Source organism: Natrix helvetica (assembly GCF_964273705.1).
Source record: "Natrix helvetica genome assembly, chromosome: 6".
Classification (NCBI taxonomy): Eukaryota; Metazoa; Chordata; class Lepidosauria; order Squamata; family Natricidae; genus Natrix; species Natrix helvetica.
Genome location: NC_138553.1, coordinates 79342995 through 79365126, shown reverse-complemented (window position 1 = coordinate 79365126; position 22132 = coordinate 79342995). Strand labels below are relative to the sequence as shown.

Genomic DNA, 22132 nt, shown 5'->3' with positions numbered 1-22132 from the left:
CCAATCGGGCTTTTGAGCGCATGCACTAAAATAAGCCCTCCCCTGAAAATATGGCAACACAGCAGCAGCCATGAGATGGCCACGCTCGCCGCCTCCTGCACCTCAAAAATAATAAGACCTCCCCAAAAATAAAGCCAAGGACGTATTTCAGTGGTCAAAAGAAAATAAGAACTTGTCTTAATTTCGGGGGGAAACGGTACAACAGCACCGAAAAAAGTGACTTATGATCATTTTTCACAGTTACAACCTTTGCAGGTCACGTGATCAAAATTCACCCGCTTGTCAACTGACTCATATTTATGACTGTTGCTATGTCCCAAGGTCACAGTGATCCCCTTTTGCGACCTTCCGACGAGCGAAGTCCGGGGGAAGCCAGATTCACTGAATAGCCATGACACTAACTCAACAGCTACAGCAATTCACTTACCAACCAAGAAAGGTTGTAAAATGGGGCAAAATTCACTTAACAAATGCCTCGCTTAACAACAGAAATTTGGGGTTCAGTGTTGCTTGTACTGTAAATTTGAGGACTACATGTATTTCTCGAATATTTTATTAGGTAAGGTATTTACGCTGAGCTTGATCAGAAAGGTCACTGGTTCGAATCCCTAGCACCGCGTAATGGAGTGAGCTCCCGTTACTTGTCCCAGCTTCTGCCAACCTAGCAGTTCGAAAGCACGTAAAAATGCAAGTAGGAAAATAGGAACCACCTTTGGTGGGAAGGTAACAGTGTTCCGTGTGCCTTCGATGTTTAGTCATGCCGGCCACATGACCACAGAGACGTCTCTGGACAGTGCTGGCTCTCCGGCTTTGAAACAGAGATGAGCAGCGCCCCCTAGAGTCAGGAATGACTAGCACATATGTGCGAGGGGAACCTTTAACTATAAATTGAGTCCGTGAGTTCTTATAGGTCAAAAAGAATGGGAAGGAAACCATATTAAATAATTGCATGGATGTATATTCTAGTCAGCTTCATCCCACATTCATAACACTGAAATCCCTTCGCTTCAGGTGCATAAAAGGAGCTTGAGAAAGCAACAGGGGGGTTGCTGCTGTATTTCTAGATTAATCCCAGATTGTACCGAAAATCATAACTGAGCCTTTTCCAGCCTGTTGTTGCGTCCCCTAAATGCTTTGCAAAAAAGCGAACAGATGAAGCTAGCAGATGGCACTCTGACTCTCACAAATATGTTTGTGCTCATTTGTTTATGACTTTGGCCCTCTGCAAGACAGTGGGATTTCAATTTTTGGCAGGGGTTTCCAGACCATGTAGGCGAGGCAGAAAATGTAGCATCAGCAGGCAAAACCACAATCGGGCTTACAATTCGAAAGTATTTCTGTTGTCGGCTACGATGGGAAACATTGTAAGGCCGAACTTGGGTTTTCGAAGAGTAGAATGGCGTCCTAGTTCTGTTTACTCCTCTGCTAAATGAGATTGAAATATTTATTGCTGGGTTTCAGAAAAGAAATGCCAAGATAATAAGACAAGCTAACTCTCATCTCACGTCAAGTCAGACGTTCTGCAAGAGTTATTGCGGTACGGTGCAGAGGCGGATTGCTCACGGTTCGGCCCAGTTCAGCTGAACCGGTAGTGGAATTCAGACCGCAGAACTGGCGGCGACCCAGGTCTACCAACCAGTTCCCTTGATGGTTGCCTCCCTGCCGCCATTTTGCTTTTTAGTGACTGCGTATGCGCAATTCCCTGTAAATTGTTCTGCGCGTGCGTGAAGAAAAATTGACATTGAACAGTGCATGCGCACACAGCATGCATCTGGCATTGTGCGCAAGTTACAAACTGGTAGTAAAACCATCAGCAACCTACCCTTGGCACGGTGGTGATGGATTGTGAAGCGCAAGCTCAGTGAACCGGTTGTTACACTGGCTGAATCCCGCCACTGGTTCTTAAACCTTAAGAATATCTTTTTCCCGGAGATGCACAACAGGAGGATACGTACACCAGCTTTTCCTGATTCCAGGAAAAGAACCAGTTACTTTTAAGAAGTTGCAGCCAATTAATTAATTAGACAGTTGCGTAAATGCCTCTCCACCTTCCTAAAGTATCTTTGGAAAAGCTATACAATGTTTGTTTTCAAGAAATGGAAACAAAGGCTGGGGGCTTGAGCTGCTGTGCCCCCTTTGAACTGCGTTCTCATGGCATAAGGATTTAAATAAGAGATATTAGGCACCCCGGACACATTTGGTTTGTCTAAATATACTATGGGATGTTTTCTCTTTCATTTCAGGCGAGATGCACAGCGACACCATCATTTTACGAGATGATTTTGATTCTTATCACTTGCAAGGACTGAATCCTACGATGTGGTAAGTTCAGCTGCCTGTATAGATTTATTTGGCAGAAACAAGTGTTGAAGGGTGGCCAGAATTTTGCTGTGGAATAGAAAACTTCTCAAAATCCCCAGTGGCCTAATATCTAAAAGATAAATGAGTTTCAAGGAAGGAAGGAAGGAAGGAAGGAAGGAAGGAAGGAAGGAAGGAAGGAAGGAAGGAAGGAAGGAAGGAAGGAAGGAAGGAAGGAAGGAAGGAAAGGAAGAAAGGAGGAAAGGAAGGAAGGAAGGAAAGGAGGAAAGGAAGGGAAGGAAGGAAGGAAGGAAAGGAAGGGAGGAAGGAAGGAAGGAAAGGAAGGAAGGAAGGAAAGGAAGGAAGGAAAGGAAGGAAGGAAAGGAAGGAAGGAAGGAAGGAAGGAAAGGAAGGGAGGAAGGAAGGAAGGAAGGAAGGAAGGAAGGAGGGAGGGAGGGAGGGGCACTTAGCAACAGCAGTAGCACTTAGACTTATATACCACTTCACAGTGCTTTACAGCCCTCTCTAAGTGGTTTACAGAGTCAGCATATTTTCCCCAACAATCTGGGTCCTTATTTTACCGACCTCGGAAGGATGGAAGGATGTATATACCTTGAGCCAGTCAGGATTGAACTCAAGACTGTGAGCAGAGTCAGCCTGCAATGCTGCATTATAACCACTGTGCTATCATGGGGGTGGTGGTGGTGAGGGAAGGAAGGAAGGAAAGAAGGAAAGAAGGAAAGAAGGAAGGAAGGATAAAATGGCACGGTGGTAGGTGATTTTTGACCCATGACTAACCAATGGATTTCGCCCATTTTTAAATCTTCCTGAGCTTCGCTGCTCAATGGATATCCAGCTTCACTCTGATCTTCTTGAACAGTTTCTTGATTAAAATACAGGCGACAATCTTTTCCATAGCACCGAGGTTTGGGAAAACAAATGTTTCCTTAATGGGCATTGTTTTTAATAACAGCATATTTACTGCCTCCTAGCCTTGGATCTTCCTTTGACAATCTCTCTCGGTGCCATCTGTTGCGGTGGCACCGTGCCTCTCTATTAACCGATCAAGGCTTTCCGTAGTAGAAGCTTTCTGTGCCTAGTAGCTGTTTGTGCAATCATTTCGGCTTGTTTAATCTCTGCCTAAGCCCAGAGTCTGGTGCACTTAATAGACGCTTTCGGGGAAAGCAAAATATGCTTTCTCGTCTCAAATGCCTGCCACAAAAAGCCATCGAGAATCGTGCTCATGTCAAGCTTCCTGCAGAGGGCAAGGATCAAGGAAGCAAGCAAGGATTACACAAACGCTACTAAGGGTTTCTGTAATGCAGGCCTTGGGTAAAATCTGGACTCTTGCAAACCACAAGCGTCATATCCAAACTTAATTGATTAGTGAGTTCATTAAGAGGGAATCTCTTGGAAGGTTGTGTTATGAATTATTTCTTGCCAGCTGGACTGAGTTGTTGTTTGTGAGATAAGCAACAAAGAGTCTCCCTTCCTATCTCTCCGTTGTTTATGTCTGACATGCTGCCCATTACACTCCCAGGCTCCTTTTACAGTTAGCAGGACGCCTTCACTTGGCTAAGACACCGAGCTTGTCGATCTGAAAGGTCGGCAGTTCGGCGGTTCGAATCTACGTGAGCAAGGGGTTGGACTAGATGACCTCCAAGGTCCCTTCCCACTCTGTTACTGTTTACCGAGTTGCCTCCTAGTTGTATCATGGTCATCAAGTTAATCTTTTAATTTCAACCAAACCGAGTGTAAATATATTGTCTAAACCAGGGATCTCCATCCTCGACAACTTTAAGACTTGTGTACTTTCTTAATTCCTCAGCCAGCTTTGCTTTGCCGGCTGAGGAGTTATGGAAGTTGAAGTCCACAAGTTTTCAACCAAAATGGGCAAATATGGAACGCGGACAAATGTAAAACTAGAAGAAGCTTGGACATTTTCTGGAACATAATCGATATGACAAGACCCTTTAGGACTGAAATCTAACTATATATCACTGTATATGTAGCTGCAAAGCCACATTGTATTTTTGCTTTAGCCTTAGGCAAGCTTTAACAATTAAGCAAAACGCACAAAATCATGTGACATAATAGTTAAGAGGTTGGATGGATTGCTAGTGTTGAGTTGCCCATCAGCCATGGAACCACATGGGTTGACTTCAACCATCCTTTCTTCTCTTCAATTTTCCTCCCAAGGTTTGTGTTGTGGGTGAAATCGGAGTTCTCTATATGCCACATAATCTGTTATATTTTAAGAAAAGAATCTGGATGTAGATAGTTGAGAAAATACTGTTCACTTCTCTTAGCTCTTAACAGGATAGTTTGCCATGTCTTAGATAGGACAGGGAAAAGTTTTGCGGGGTTTAATGTTGTCAACCACAACACCACTGAGGCCCATGTGGACAATAATCCATTCCTTAACTATGTATTCAAGATGGACAGTGATTAATATTTATATGTGTTTATACGTTAGGGTGTAAGTATATAGTCCATAGAAAGGGACGTGGTTAGGGTTAGGGTTAAGATGCTGAGCTTGTCGATCAGAAAGGTTGGCAGTTAGGCAGTTCGAATCTCTAGTGCCGCATAATGGAGTGAGCTCCCGTTACTCGTCCCAGCTTCTACCAACCTAGAAGTTCAAAAGCACATAAAAATGCAAGTAGAAAAATAGGAACCACCTTTGGTGAGAAGGTAACAGCGTTCCGTGCACCTTCGGCGTATAGTCATGCTGGCCACATGACCATGGAGACGTCTTCGGGCAGCGCTGGCTCTTCGGCTTTGAAACAGAGATGAGCACTGCCCACTACGGGAACGTCCCTTCCAACTCTGTTATTCTGTATGCTATCTTTGTTGTGGCCTGTCAGCCGTGGGCCCCTCCAACAGCTGAATCAAAAGAGGCAGCGGCGTGGGAGTCAGGGTCAGCATCAAGGCAACCTGAGAGCTCCGAGGGGGAAGAGGGAATGGAGCTGGCAGAGAGAGAGAGAGAGATGGAGGCGGAGCCTGTCAGCCCTCAGATGGATAGTCAACAGCCCTCAGGTCTGCAGGTGGCTGATGAGAAAGAGGAGGAACAGCTGGGTCCAGTACCTGACTCTCAGATGCACAAAAGGCAGAGGAGAGGAGAACAGTGGAAATCTATGAGCCGGTCCTTGGGACAAAAGAGCCACCACTGCTAGCGAAGCCCCACCCTAACTCTGGGGATCAAAGCCAGGGGGCGGAGATGAATAGATGTGGCAGACAAATATTCATCTTCCATCCAGACAGACCTGTTACCGGTGTTGAGGGAGAAACTTTTTGTGAGGGTTGGCGGTGCTCCTAATAAAGGAATCTTTTGAGTTCACGTCAGAGGATTTGTCATGTTTGGGGCGCTGGATCAGAGCAGCCTTCTTCCATGGTGCTTCCAACTCACTTGGATTCTTTGTCTTGCAGGTTTGAATGCAGCAACTGTGAGGTTGGAGACCAGTGTGGCGTCATCATGCATGGGAGTGCCGTCACTTTTTGTGACCCATACGGGCCGAGAGAACTAGTAAGTCTTGGCCAACCTGACTGGTTTATGATGTCTCGCTTTTTGAATATCCCACCTGGTGGTAAAAGTTCGTTCATCTTACATTCCTCATTACGCCGACCGTTTTATAGATCTGCTTCCTTTCCTTGGTCCTGAACGCATTTTTATTCCCCCCACAAATAGTAAATATTGCTTTTTCAACTTTGTGATGGAAATGTTTCCTTTAAATCTTACTGCCTTCTTCCACCTTCTTTGTAAAATTTCTTTGTTCTTCTGCTTTTAAACTCTGAAGAGTCTTGCCAGGGAAAGTGCAGGTAGTCCTCGACTTACGCCCACAATTGAGCCCAACATTCCTGTCGCTAAGTGAGTCGTTGAGTGAGTTTTGCCCTGTTTTACCATCTTTCTTGCCAGAGTTGTTCAGTGCTGTTGTTAAGTTTGCTTTATTGCTTTATGTTTTATTTTTATTGGGCATTTCTGTACCTCCCATCTCCCTCAGAGAGGGAGGTTTTAAGGAGGGATTGATCATTTAACATTTTTTTTTGAAACTGTAGTGCAGTGATTTTCAACCATGGCAACTGTTCTGACCTAGGCTTCCCAAAAGCACGAAGCCGACTCCTCGTCCTGATAAAACTCCTTTTATTTCGTTTATTTAGAATTTCTCTCCAGCAAAGTCCCGGCCAACTGTCTTTCATGAGATTTCACAACTACAGGCCTTTATCAGGCTTGGAGAGCTGCCAGGCCGATATCTTCTAAACTCCATGCTGTAGCAGCAATTCCTTGGCAAGAAGTCAGGAACAGATCTTCACCCTCATGAATTGAAGTAATTGTCTCCTGCAAATTCCACTCCCCTTTCGCTCCTCTTTATTCCCTCTGGGAGGGACCATTCACCGTCCACCTGTGCCTTTACTCCCAAGTTGGCCTTTGTCTCTTAGCTGTTCCATTCGTCTGGCAACAGTGCATGCGTACACTGGGAACAGGCTCCAGCTGTTCTTCTGCCCCACTGATGTCTGACTCTGAAGGCAGCTGATAACTGGCATACGGTCCTGGCCCCCTCTCTGCCTCTGGCGCAGAGCCCTCATCAGAGCCTTCCCCAGACTCCAGGACTGGCCCATCTTCCTCCCCAACCTCCTCACTGTCCGAATCTGCTGCCAGATCCACTGGCTGCTGGCGGGCCACAACAGCAATTTTAAGATGCTTGGACTTCAACTCCCAGAATTCCCCAGCCAGCCATGAATTCTGGGAGCTGAAGTCCACAGATCTTAAAATTGACAAAGTCAAGAAACACTGCAGCAGTTTGTACATAGTTAATTTTTTTTATCACATCATCCTGTTTAATGAATGTGTTTCTGGTTCTGAGCCTCATAACCACAGGCTCCTCCCAGACGTTAGAACACTACATAAGTACAGGTAGTCCTCGACTTACAACAGTTCATTTAGTGACCATTGTAAGTTACCACGGCACTGAAAAAAGTGACTTATGACCGTTTTTCACACTTACGACCATTGCAGCAACGCTGGGGTCATGGGATCACCTTTTGCACCCTCCTGAGAAGGGGAAACCTGATTCACTTAACAACCAGTTATTCATTTAGCAACTCTAATAAAACGGGGCAAAACTCACTTAACAACCATCCCATTTAGCAACGGAAAATTTGGGCTCAGTTGTGGTCATAATTCAAGGACTGCCAGCATTCATTGAGTTCACTGAGCATGTGGAACAAGCTTTGAGTTAAAGGGTATATTCATTTTGGGTTAGTGAATATATACAAGTTTAAGGAATAGTCGTAAAAATATTGCGTTTTCCCATCCAAGGTTATTGCAAAACTGAAGATACCTTATTCCAGGCAGTTTTAGTGGCTTGGCTTGACAAGTATTTTTAATTCATGGTCCTTGGCTGGGAGGGAAGGACCATCACGCAGTGATTTGTATTTGATATTTAATGTCCGGGTTCTTCTAAATTAAAAAAGCTCAGACAATGTTCCACCCCAGATGAAATGGACAATAATTCTTAAATGGGGTGCGTGGCAATGCCAGGATTTGCCTCCTGGCCAAATTTTTGAATGCGCAAAATTATACTGACTCATTTCTTTGCTTGTGTTCTCAATGATCCATGGTGAAACAGTCTCTCCGTAATGTTGGAGAGACCACAAGTTAGCAAACAGTAGCAGAATTTATGTTACTTCCGAATACGATGCCATGATCCACACACCAGATCTGTTAAAGGAAGGTACCAAACACAGCAAGTTCTCTCTGCTTTGGATATCTTCATTTTATATGACGCTAGCTGGATCCCCTTGCTTTGCGATGAAACTGTGATTGGGCAATGCAGGAGAACTTTGGTTCACATTCCATTGACTCAGTGGTGGTCGGTGATTGAAACACATAAGGGAATATTGCTCCCGCCGCCATGAGTCCTGAAGCAGTTCCATAGATGGAAGGCATAGACATTTTGTTGAGGTACCGACATTTAGTATTGTAAGGAGCCCCAGACCACTCCTGAGTGAAGGTGTGGAACGTCTGCCAGTTTGAACTGAGGTAACGGAATGTGAGGCAACTGGCAGTTTGCACAGAGTTCTTTTCAGGTGGGGAGGGGGAGTAGAATGTCTAACTACTTAGCATCAGAGTGTGTTAATATAAGGCAACTGGCAGCTGGAACAGAGTTCTTGTCAGGTGGGGAGGAAGAGTAGAACTCTTAATACATCAGAGTGTGTTAATTACGGTATAAGAAACACTAATGATCTGATGGTCATTTTGAAAAATCCTTTCTTAGCAAGCACCTAGAAGCCAAGGGGAACATACGTGCCAAATTTCAAGTTTTTAGGCTTTACGGTTCTGGAGATTTTGTGATGAGTGAGTGGTATTTGCCTGTTATATATATATATATCACTTCAGATTTCTTAGCAAAGCTTAAATAAAAACAGTGTTCCCCTTGCCTAATTTATTTGCACTTCATAAGTGCTTCCTCACAATAAGTATTTCTTACTATACATATACAAATGATATGAATTTGTTAGAAATTGCTTGTAAGAAATTCTAACGAGGAGATGATTTTGGACACATGGAGACAAGGTACTCATTCTCATGTCTCCCTATCTGCCCATGAATATGCAGTAACCCAGTGGTGGGTCCCGGACATGCGCAGAGTGTGCATGCGTCTTAGCGCCTCCGCGAGCCTCCGCAACGCTTCAGCTGCTCTGCCACTTCTCCTACAATGAGGCAGCTTAGACCTTTTTTTAGGGGGGGGGGGCGTCCTTTGAGTCAATATTGACTCCTGGTAATATAACTGCCTGTTTCCTAGGTTTGAGAGAGTGACTGGCACTAGGTCACTCAGCTGACTTTATGCCTAAGAAGAGACTAGAATTCACGGTCTCCTGGTTGGGCGTGATGTAGAACGTTTCATCAGTGATGTCTCATCGTACGTTGATGATGCAATCCAGATTCAGATGAGCCTGGATTCTGTTGGCCACAAGATGCTGTGGGCAAGTCCCTCTTCTCGGGTCAATGGTCATCACTCTCCATGGTCATTGGGCTTGAGATGAAGCATAGATTGGGCACCCCCTCATTTCTGAAGGGTCTTTCTCCCATGGGTTTCTTAAATGCGTAGGGATGTGCGCTTGTTGAAATACTGCTAGATCTCTTTTTAACACATATTTAGCACACCTCCATAGTGCTGGTCAGAAGCAATAATCTCTCAATTGCCAACGAGGAAGTAACTGAAGTCCAACTCCAGATCTTCAATGAGAAGTCCTCCTATCTGAGATCGCGATTTCAGATTCTCCCCCACCTGTGATCAAGGAGGACCATCCGTTTGGGAGTTTGGATAAGACAAAGATGGAGACAGTGAACACATGAAGTTGAATTGTTTGGAGTAGGAAGTCTCATTGAAGTAGGGATGAGATGGGAACTATTTTTCCCATCGGCGGTTGAAAGCTTCTTGATTATGGGGAGTTCCGAAAAGGGAAAGACAGAGACAATGATCATGTGGAGATGAATTGGCTACCTTCTGAAAGTAATGGTTACTTGCATGGATTCATTCCAAACTTCTTTTCTATTAGCTATGTGAGGGCAAAGTCCTTCTAGTGCAAACTTTGACAGGAGGGAGAATTAAACAAGGTTTGTAATTTAGGAGAGATTAAACAAGATTTTTTCTTTAGCAGAGGTGGATGAGTGGGCAGGAAGACTGGGCACTTCCTGCTTTCCATCCTTGTAAAGGTAAAGGTTCCCCTTGCACAAGTATACTAGTCGTTCCCGACTCTAGGGGGCGGTGCTCATCTCCGTTTCAAAACCAAAGAGCCAGCGCTGCCCGAAGATGTCTCTGTGGTCATGTGGCTGGCATGACTAGATGCCAAAGGTGCACAGAACACTGTTCCCTTCCCACCAAACCTGGTTCCTATTTTTCTACTTCCATTTTTACATGCTTTTGAATTGCTAGGTTGGCAGAAGCTGGGAAAAGTAATGGGAGCTCACTCTGTGATGTGGCGCTAGGGGATTCGAACCGCCAAACTGCCGATCTTTCCAATCAACAAGCTCAGCGTCTTAGCCACTGAGCCACCTTGTTCCATCCTTGGGAAACCTCCAAAAGATCTCTCGTCCTCTGAAAGACAGAACAGACCATACTTTAGTGCGGGGAGGAGAACTTGATGAACATAAGGGAGAAATAAGTGTTTAAGTACCCTAGAGATTGAAATTCCTAATTGATTTTCTCCAAGCTGCTCAGTGACAATTGGGGGAATTTCTAATCACTTTGCTTCTGGCTATAAATTCACTTTCAGGCTAAGTTCCAGGCAGGGGTTTGGAGCTCTAAAGAAGTCAATAGGGAATAAGTTATAAAAGCCTAGAGCTCGAGCTCCTGTTCTTTTGTAGTTGTATGTCAGGGGACCTCCAACCTTGGCCAACTTTTAAGACTTGTGGACCTCCAAGTCCCAGAATTCCCATGCTGGCTGAGGAATTCTGGGAGTTAAGGTCCATAAGTCTTAAATTTGCCAAGGTTGGAGGTCCCTGGTTGACAATTTAGGATGTGAGTGAGGCAGGGGTAGGCTTCAAAAATTTTAGCAACGGGTTCTCTGCCTGGTTGTTGGGTTGGTGTAGTCGGCCTCCTGCACCAAGGCGGGGCGGGGGTGTTTTCGCCCTCCCCAGGCTTCAGAGGCTCTCTGGAGGGCAGAAATGGACCCATTTCCGGCCTTCCAGAGCCTCCAGGAGGCTATTTTTTGCCCTCCCCAAGTCTCTGCAGGGGCCCTGAATTTACCTGGCATCCAAAACGGGCTGCGTGGAGACTCCTAGGAGGGGAAGGGAGGGGTGGGCGGGGCCAGCCAGAAGTGGGATTCGGGGATTTGCCGAACCACGCAGAATCTTCGCTAACGGGATCGCCCAAACCCGGCTGAACCTGGAGCAGCCCACCCCTGGAGTGAGGCCATGATTTGGAGTTTTTTTTTCAGAAGGAAGGAGATGAGTAGGCAACGTACAGTTAGATCCACAATCTAAGAATGATGGAAACTTAATAATTCATGTTCTTCCGTTATGCCAAGCAGGGCGATTTTTTTTTCCTACAGCAGGGTAGTTTTTTCTAAAATCAGGATGTTCGGGTCTGATCAATTCAATATTGCCAGATATTGAGGAAGACTTTTAGGTATCGTTCTGAGGGCTCCATTCACGATTGATACGACAGTGGATTTCTTTTTTCGCAAGCTTTTAACGTCGACCTGCAAGATCCAATGTTTTGTATTTTTTTCCAATTATTTTCCCTCAATTCTACCATCACACAAGATAGTAACATTAGTGAACCAGACTGTCTTCTTTTTAATTATTGTTATGCCAGGCATGTTAGGAACAAGACACCCGTCCTTTTGGATTGTAAATATATTTTGAGAGATTCTAGGATGTGATGATACTGAACTATCTAGAAGGGTTAAAGACAGGATATTGGACTAAGGGATAAAGATTCCAGTTTTATGTTCAGAACAGAACAGAATAACAGTCTCCACATCTTTTTTACACCATGGCGACCAAAACTGGATGTAGTATTCCAAGTGTGGCCTTACCAAGGCATTATAAATTGGTATTAACACTTCATGTGATCTTGATTCTATCCCTCTGTTGATGCAGCCTAGAACTGTATTAGCTTTTTTGGCAGCTGCTGCACACGGCTGGCTCCTATTTAAATGGTTGTCCACTAGGACTCCAAGATCCCTCTCACAGTTACTACTATTGAGCAAGGTGCCACCTATACTGTACCTGTGCATTTCGTTTTTCTTGCCTAAATGTAGAACCTTACTCTTTTCACCATTGAATTTCATTTTGTTAGATAGTGCCCAATGTTCAAGTTTGTCAAGATCCTTCTGTATCTTAAGCCTGTCTTCCAGAGTTTTGGCTATCCCTGCTAGCTTGGTTTCATCTGCAAATTTGATGAGTTCTCCATTTATTCCCTCATCCAAATCATTGATGAAGATGTTGAAGCGTACTGGGCCTAAAACAGAGCCTTGGGGTACTCCACTGCATACTTCCCTCCATTTAGATGCAGTTCCATTGAGGACTACACGTTGAGTGCGGTTGGTCAGCCAGTTACGAATCCATCTGGTGGTGATGCTGTCTAACCCACATTCTTCTACTTTATCTAGTAGTAGGTTATGGTCTACTTTATCAAATGCCTTACTGAAGTCCAAGTAAATTATATTGACAACATTCCTCCGGTCACTGAGTTTGTCACTTTGTCAAAGAATGCAATAAGATTAGTGTGGCATGATCTGTTTTTGACAAACCCATGTTGGCTTTTGGTTATTACTTTGTTTGCTTCTAAGTGTTCGCTGATAAAAGTATAGTAACAAATGAATTTGGTGGGCCAATTCAACAATTCTCCTTCCCCACCTTTTTTTGTAGATTACCAATGGTCTTAACACAACAACAGCTTCTGTGCTCCAATTTTCAATAGGTAAGTTTTTATGATGACTATAATTAAAAGGCATAAGAAATGCAACACAAGTTTATTTTAAAGTTTTATTGTATTTTTGTATTTGCATCTTATCAATTCACTTTATGCTGAAGACAGAAATGTGTCTACTTTTACCTTCCTTTGGATATTTACTTTTTAAATACTCTTTGTGGTCTAACTAGTATTAATTTTTATTTTTTTGGTATATGCTACATTATATTAATTATTTTAAAAAAGAAGAAAAGGGCCCACAAAATTGTTCATGTTTGAAGTACTAAACAGCAATGGTATTTCGTATATAGTTTTATCCAATGAATTTAAAAACATTTAAGCCGGTTAGGCAAAAATGGAAATTCAAACTGCCTATACACTGCCGCTTTCAAACAATAAAATGCTTTTTTACGGATCAAACAAAAAGGCATGGATGAAAAATAAATGGCGAATTAACAGAATGACAGAGGGGGGACTTGGAGGTTTTCTAGTCCAACTCCCTATTCAATCAGGGGACCCTATATCGTTTCAGACAAGTGACTTACCAATCTCTTCTTAAAAGCCTCCAACTTCTGAAGGCAGCCTGTTCCATTAATCAATTGTTCTGTCAAGAAATTCCTCCTCAGTTCTAGGTTGAATCGCTCCATAAGTTTCCATCGGTTGCTTTTTGTCCTGCCCTCAGGTGCTTTGGAGAATAGCTTGACTCCCTCTTCTTTGTGGCAGCCCATCAAATATCGGAAGACTGCTATCATGTCACCCCTAGTCCTTCTTTTCATTAAACCAGACATATTTAATGCCTGGAACGGTTCTTCATATGTTTCCATCCTTTGTGTTATTGGTTTCAAGTCTTGGAGAACATGCAGGGTTCATTTCAGTTCTCCTCCTCCTCTGTCTTCAAACCATGGGTATTTGGTTTAAAGCAACATACAAATGAGTTTTCCACTGAACAATGAATATGAGAATTAACGTTCATGCAAAATGGATCCATTGTTGAAATAGTCATATATATTATATACTGAGCACCGTGTTTTGGTTGGAGAAGCCAATTTATGTCTAAAAAGATGGTTCTGCTCAAATTTAAATACATACCTTCAAACTGAATCAATTATCACTGTCAATCTATAAGTAGAGACTGTTGATATTTTGTGTACTGGAGATTTGAGTTTTTTAAATTCCATGTTACCCTCTGTTCTTTCTTGGGGCTATCCAAATAGTATCTTCTATAAGGCCCTTCTTGGTGGCGGCCCCTCTTTTATGAAACATATTCAACCTGTGAAATAGTTGTTCCCCATCCTGTTATGTATCTGAAAGACCCTAAAAATTTGGTTTTATCAGCAGGCCTGGAGACTAGGAATGGAGATGGAGCTGTGGCTGATTTAATTGTATTGTTGATGCTATAGGAGGAAGTGGAGGCTTTTTTAATGGGTTTTATTATGGGGTGGGTTTTTAAAAATGTTGTTAAGTTGCCTAGAATCACCTATGCGTGAGTTACCATATTTTTTGGAGTATAAGATGCACACACACCCCTAAAAGAGTGTAAAATTTTGGTGCATCTTATACACCGAATACAGCCATTTTTGGCCTTCCAAAGCCCCACCCCCGCATTCCATTTTTGTGAAAAACGGGCTGTTTTTAACAAAAAACAGAGGCAGTTTTGCCTTCCCCCAACCCCCGGAAGCACTCTTCAGGCTTCAGCAGTGGGGAAAGGAAAAAATGCTCCCATATTTGCCTTCCCACAGCCCCGCTGAAGCCTGTAGAGTGCTCCTGGGGGCCGGGGAGGACAAAACCTTTTTTTTCTTACTTACCTCTTCAAAATCTTGGTGCGTCTTTTACACCGGTGCGTCCTATAGTACAAAAAATATGGTATATAAATTTGTTAATAAATAAACACTCAAATAACCATGTATAGTTTGCTATTATAATCTTAACATTTCATAATGAAAACGTTAAACCTTCTGGATATTAGGTGTGCTCATAGCCTTTTTTTCTGTCATGCTGACCATGTACCTATGATATTCAACATTTTATCCTCAAATTATATAGACCGATGGTCCCCAATCTTTCCGACATCAGGGACTGGTTCCGTGGTAGATAGGTTTTCCACAGACTGGTGGGGGGAATGGTTTTGCATCAAACCCCAATCCCCGTGCATGCACAGATGAAGCTTTCCTCACAAGGCCCAGTTCCTAACAGAACATGGACTTGTACCAGACCATAGCTTCCGGTGTTCTGATCCAGCTCCCCAAACATGACAAACCCTCTGTAGTTAAATCAATGATTCCTTTAATTAGGAGCACCAGCAGCCCCTGTGAGTCTCTCTCGCACAGCAAGCTAACAAGTCTGTCCGGCAGGGAGATGAATAGTTGTATGCCACATCTATTCATCTCCGCCCCCTGCCTTTTATCCCCAGTTAGGGTGGGGCTTTGGTAGCAGCGGTGGCTCTTCCTTCCCAAGGGCCAGCCCATAGATTTCCACTGCTCTCCTCTCCTCTGCCTTCTGCACATCCACGCGTCAGGCACTGGACCCAGCTGTTCCTCCTCTTCCTCATCAGCCACCTCCAGACCTGGGGGCTGTTGACTCTCCATCTGAGGGCTGACGGATGACCCAGGCTCCGCCCCTGTCTGTCTCTCTGCCAGCTCCACTTCCTCTTCCCCCTCGGCGCTCCCAGGTTGCTTTGATGTTGACCCTGAGTCCCACGCCTCCTCCTCATCAGATTCAGTTGCTGGTGGCCCAACATCAGGATTGGGACCCCTGATATAGACAACGAGTTAAATCACATGTGAACTCTTCCAGATTTGTGATAGAACAAGCAAAAAACAAACACAGATCATCAACACAAATAGGCAAAAAAAAGAAACCCCAGTTTTTGAGTTGACTGACTGTGGGAAATTAACCATTTAAGTTGTCTACTGGTCAAAGCGTCCTAGCAACAGATTGTCCTTTGAAACCCGTGGGCAACAGCTGAATCCTCCCCTCCCCCACTCCAGCTCTTTCCCTGCCAAAATGTCCTCTCCCCCCTCCCCGCCCCCGATATGAATCAAGTAATCTGATTTGGAGAAACGGATAATGGTAAAGGATTTAACCAGTGAGAAAATGGCCCATATTGCCTCTTAAATCCAAAAGCTTCTTAATGCGGAATTGGAGAGGATAACTCCCCTGAAACAATTTTATTAAATCTCTTTTAGGTGATCCTGGGCTCTTTCAAAGACAAACGTTGACACACTAACTATGCTATGTTGTCATTCATTGATATTTGATAGAAGTGGTGGTGAGCTATTTCTGCTAATTAATTTAGATGCACTTATATATATGAACTCATTAAACCTAAAGGACAGTTACAGGTAGTTTCTATAATATACACTTCTGCATATTCGAATTACGATCTTCCTTCCTTCCTTCCTTCCTTCCTTCCTTCCTTCCTTCCTTCCTTCCTTCCTTCCTTCCTTCCTCTCATTCCCATTTTCCTTCCTTCCCTCCCTCCCTCCTCCTCGCTCCCTTCCTTCCTTCCCTCACCCTCCTCCCTTCCTTCCTCCCTCCTTCCCTCTTCCTCTTTCCCTTCCTTCCTTCCTCTCATTCCCACTTCCCTTCCTTCCCTCCCTCCCTCTTCTTCTCTCTCCCTTCCTTCCCTCCCTCCTCCTTCTCTCTCTCCCTCCCTTCCTTCCCATATCCAGGAGGACCTTCAGTTAATGTCAGATAATTTCACATCTCCCTTTTCATATAGATCGGTATGCTCAGAATTGCTATCCTGTGCAAGGGGATTGCTACTAATTAAGATATTTAAAAGCAGTACCTTTGGGAACATTCCAGTCAAAAACTTTAATTGCACACTTTAGGATTGAAAATAGTCACCTGAGAGCTCTAAAGCTTAGCTGCCATTAAATATTAGTGTGGTTCATTGGTTAATTTATCTTTTTCCCAAAGGTGCTTTTTCAAGAGGCAATTGGACTTTCTTGCTAATAGAATAGAATAGAATAGAATAGAATAGAATAGAATAGAATAGAATAGAATAGAACAGAACAGAACAGAATAGAACAGAACAGAATAGAACAACAGTTGGAAAGGGACCTTGGAGGTCTTCTAGTCCAACCCCCTGCTTAGGCAGGAAACCGTACATCACTTCAAACAAATGGCTATCCAACATCTTCTTAAAAACTTCCAGTGTTGGAGCATTCACAATTTCTGGAAGGAAGTTGTTTCACTGATTAATTGTTCTCACTGTCAGGAAATTTCTCCTCAGTTCTAAGTTGCTTCTCTCCTTGATTAGTTTCCACCCATTGCTTCTTGCTCTGCCCTCAGGTGCCTTGGAGAATAGCTTGACTCCCTCTTCTTTGTGGCAGCCCCTGAGATATTGGAAGACTGCTATCATGTCTCCCCTAGTCCTTCTTTTCATTAAACTAGACATACCCAGTTCCTGCAACTGTTTTAGCCTCCAGTCCCCTAATCCTCTTGGTTGCTCTTCTCTGCACTCTTTCTAGAGTCTCCACATCTTTTTTACATCGTGGCGACCAAAACTGGATGCCGGATTCCAAGTGTGGCCTTACCAAGGCATTATAAAGTGGTATTAACTCTTCACGGGATGTTGATTCTATCCCTCTGTTTATGCAGCCTAGAACTGTGTTGACAGTTCTTATTCTTTGAAGATACTTCATTTCTCATCCAAGAAGCTTCTTCAGCTCTGACTGCAGGGTGGGGAATGAGCTGAAGAAGCTTCTTGGCTGAAAAGTGAAATGTCTTCAAGGAAAAAACCAAGAAAATCCAGTTGCCTCATGAAAAAACACCTTTGGGACAACCATGACCGGGATGACTGACAGTAGACATAAATCATCTTTGCTTTATGCTCTATAAAGATAGTGTGCTTCCCTTACTTCTGGTCCTCATCTTCCTACTCTACTCTACTCTACTTTACTCTATGTTCTGTTCTGTTCTATTCCTATTCTCTTCTGTTCTGTTTTCTTCTCTTCTACTCTACTCTACTCTATGTTCTGTTCTGTTCTATTCCTATTTTCTTCTCTTCTGTTCTCTTCTACTCTACTCTACTCTACTCTATGTTCTGTTCTATTCCTATTTTCTTCTCTTCTCTTCTACTCTACTCTATTCTACTCTACTCTATGTTCTGTTCCATTCTATTCCTCTTCTCTTCTACTCTACTCTACTCTACCTTCTATTCCATTCCATTCCACTCCGCTCTGCTCCCCTCCACTTCCCTCCACTAAAAACTCATCCCAACTAACTGATAGAATAGCACAGCGCACTGTATTAACGGCAGGAGCCCACTTGTCCATGAACAGAGAAAATTGCGTATTTGTCACCCATACAATTTCCCCATATGAAAACTCTCTGGTACCTAAGTTGTACAATTGTGCAAAAGGCTCCTACTTGTTCAAATTGCGTACCAAGATCTATTTCACTCAGAGAGCAGTATAGAAGGCGGCTGCTCTGTTGGTTTCAAGCCATTGAATTGCTTGGCTTGAGGGATTTTCTTGAGTTCACAGCATTACAGTACAGTCAATAATCACAAACATAAAATTACAATGACATCCTGCTTATCTGGGTAAAACACCAGCCTCCATTTGATAGTGTGGATGCCTTCCCTACCCGTAGCATAGGCCAGGGCAATTCACCAATGACACTTTAATTAAATATCTCTGCCTGTTGTCTTAAAAAGCATCCACGTACCTGGAAATATAAGCCTCACCATGGCTAGCAAAGTTTGGAAACAATCCATCTGCATTTCCTCTGAGGAAAATCCATCCTTTAACTTGATATTTGTCCAAGTAATCAAAATGAATGTCCCTTCCAGATAATGTTCCTTTATGCCTGATGTTATTTATTTGCCAGTTTATGTAGAAATAGCAAAATTAGCAGAAAAAGAGTATTTGTACTAAAGCAATCAAAAGTAAACTTACTAAATTCTGAAACCAAATACAGTGGTACCTCACTACTTGTGGTTCTGGGGGGGGGGGCGATGAGTACCCAAAACAATAAGTACCAAACAAACTTTTTCCCATAAGGAATAATGTAGGCAACTTTCACTAGTTATTCTGAGAAGTTTATGTTGTTTTGCAAAATTAACTAGGTGATATCCCGGCGTTGCCTGGGTATTTATTTATAGGGGGCAAATGTCCGGACCAAACGTAATTTCTAATGTTGGATTTTCCCCTTACCAGAGGGAGCCCCCTTGTGGAGTACTGTGAAGCCGTTACCATGGCAACTCTACTGCATTGTACAGTAGAAGCTGTTTTACGGCAGTACAGTAGAAGCCATTGAAAGGCACAACAGGCTGCATCTTAAAAAGAATATGTATATAATAATAATAATAATAATAATAATAATAATAATAATAATAATAATGAAAGAAAGAAAGAAAGAAAGATAGATAGATAGATAGATAGATAGATAGATAGATAGATAGATAGATAGATGATAGATAGATAGATATAGAAAAAAAGATTCCTTTACAAGTAAATAGAAGAACAAAACAAATCATCATATTTTAAACAACTTTACCCTCCAGTAGTCCAATACATTGAAAGCTACTAAGTTTAGAAAGATGCATTTAGGGTTTGGATTTCCTGTGTATTTGAAATGTATAATTGACAACAGATGTCATCCAATTAAAGAGATGTTCAACCGATAAAGAAAAAACAGGTATATGAATGTTTTTCTTTTAAACACAGGTTAGCGGCAGTTGTTAGTCAAATTATTTTTAAGAGCTTAATTGGGAACACAATGTACATACCCTTGTTGACGCAACATTAATTAATCACAGTGCAATTGTTTTGTTAGCTGCACAAAGATGTTAAGGCATATTGTACACCCTGGTAAGAGGTGGAAAATTTTATTTTTAACTTCATTAAAATTTTCCTTTTTAAATAAGATGATAAATAAGGAGAGAGAGAGAAAGGAGGGGGAAAGGGTGTTATAACACTTTCTGGTGTTTTTCCAGAAATTTATTTTTAGATCTACGAATAATTATTTGCTAGAATTAAGCAAAAGTTATTTCTTTGCTTTGATAATATTTTGCAACAAATTGACTGAACATTTTCTATAGAACATAATAATAAGCATCTTTACGTGTGATCCCCTAATATTTCACAAACAAAGACATTCTTGTACCTTTTTTAATATTGCCATGGAAAATATTTGGAGTCAGTATAGTTATGAGGAGCATTATAAGGAGCTCATGTGGTGTTTGTCCTCAAAACAGAACAGCCTAAGTGGAAAATTATAGAATACATTTTTTTAAACAAATGTTATTAATTTTTTATTAATTACATTTATTAGTCCTTAACAAACATCATGTTATCTGGGTATTTAATTTGCTTATTCCATTCTTACTCTCCACCCCTTTTTCCCAATCATAAATAAGTTCCATGTTTGATAATATTCTGTCTTCTTTCTGTTTAATTTTCAGTGTAAGTCTATCCATTTCTGCAGAGTCTAGTATCTTCTTAATTATCTCTTCATCTTGCAGTGATTCATCATCTTTCCAAGACTGAGCGAAGATAATCCTCGTTGCTGTTAAGACTTGTAATACTTATATATAATATCCCTTATATTAGGGATGATGTCAGAAAAAAATTGATAAGAAAAGTATGCATTTTTCTGATATCATCCCTAATATAAAGGTATCTTATCAAATTTTTCTGATATCATCCCTAATAAAAGCAGGTCAGATTTAAAATCCAGATGTTTCCCTATTATCTTTTCTAACCATCTATGCATTTTTGCCCAATTTTGTTTTGTTTTAGCACAAGTCCACCACCTATGATAAAATGTGCCCGTCTTTTGATCACATTTCCAATGTAGAATACAAATTCTGTTGTGTTTGGCAACATGCTCATATCCTTTCTCTACTATTTTACACAGATAGATATGGCATATTTCTCTACCTTATACACTATATTACCAAAAGTATGTATGTTGCGATAGGGAATAATCAACAGCATCTCATCTGACTCCAAAGGAAAACTATGCCTGCTGTAATCCAGGAGAGACTTTTTATGGGGTCTCTGAAAAAGAGGTTTTCCAGCACAGATACAATGCATCCCTCACTGAAGGGTTAAAATAACCATGTCCTTTACAAGGTTTGTAGGGCTGCTTTTAGAAGGTGTGTTGGCTGCCTCTAATTGCACAGTCACCTCTCAGGGGATGTGGCTGGGATTTTCCTTTATTGGAAAATCTAAATTCATCCAATATATATTTATAGTGGAATCACCATCTGGTGTAACTCCTTAACCTACAGGACAGAAGGCTCGCTATTTTTCTGACTTATGTCGAGAGGTTAGCTTGATTCTTTCAGAATGCAGAATTTTTCCTGGTAGAATTCTCCATCTTCTGAGGGAGACATTTTGTCAGCTTAATCAGGGGTGACATGATGGCAAGGATTCCAGTATTTGAGGTGCTGCCCCGAAGAAGACGGGGGGTCAAGCTATTCTCCAAAGCACCTGACGGCAGAACCAGAAGCAATGGATGGAAACTAACCAAGGAGAGAACCAGCCTAGAAATAAGGAGAAATTCTCTGACAGGGAGAATAGTTAAAGTTGCCTCCAGAAACCTCCAACACTGGAGGTTTTTAAGAAGGGATTGGACAACTATTTGAAATATCTGACTTGATATTGGGAAGTGATGGCTAACCTTTTTCTTCTCGCGTGGCGAAATCACGTACATGCGTGCAACAGTGTGTGTGTGTGTGTGTGTGTGTGTGTGTGTGTGTGTGTGTGTGTGTGCCCACACCCATAATGCGATGCTCCCGGACTCTACACATGCACGAACAAACCCCCCTCGGTGTCCCCCCCCCGTGCATGCGTGCTCTCCCCCCATGCTGCTCCCTGAAGCCTCCTGGGACCAACAATGGGCTGTGGGTGGGTGCGCCACACTCCTGCGCACTCCCCCCTCCCCCGTGTATGTGCATGCCCCCTCAAATGTGCATGCATCTCCCACATGTGTGGCAGAGACCCAAAAATCAGCTGGCCCGGCGGGAGGCGGGCGTGCATGCGTGGTGGAGCTGAGCTAAGCGATGGCTCGCATGACCTCAGAGAGAGTTCCATGTGCCACCTATGGCACATATACCATAGGTTCACCATCATGGGTATAGGGCTTCCTTCTTGATTGGAAGCTTGGATTAAAAGACATCCAATGTTCCTTTCAACTCTGTTTTTCTGTTATAATGGAATCTCATCTCAATTCATTTTTTCCCAGTATGCTCAAGTGTGTCTGTTTCTAGGAACTGCCTTCCCTTTGGTGTGGGTTTTCAAATGCATATATATCCACCCAAGAGACTGCTCCGTTATATATAAACTATAATAATGCACATATATTTGATCCTTCTGCTTTCTGGAGCCCCTTAGGATTTCTCACGAATCTACAATCCTGATTACTTTTTTTATTTTTTACGTTGGGTTTACACCAGGGGT

At 42.6% G+C, this 22132-nt stretch overlaps 1 protein-coding gene across 4 annotated transcripts in view; it reads left to right on the top strand.

The window, feature by feature from the left end:
* Positions 1–22132, top strand: part of RELN (reelin) — a 351649-nt gene that overhangs the window by 140192 nt on the left and 189325 nt on the right. For all 4 annotated transcript variants that reach the window (XM_081957930.1, XM_081957928.1, XM_081957927.1 and 1 more), the window contains exons 6-8: positions 2244–2322; positions 5725–5821; positions 12674–12725. In XM_081957930.1, the coding sequence (XP_081814056.1) occupies positions 2244–2322; positions 5725–5821; positions 12674–12725 (228 nt within the window). The remainder of the gene's footprint in view (positions 1–2243; positions 2323–5724; positions 5822–12673; positions 12726–22132) is intronic.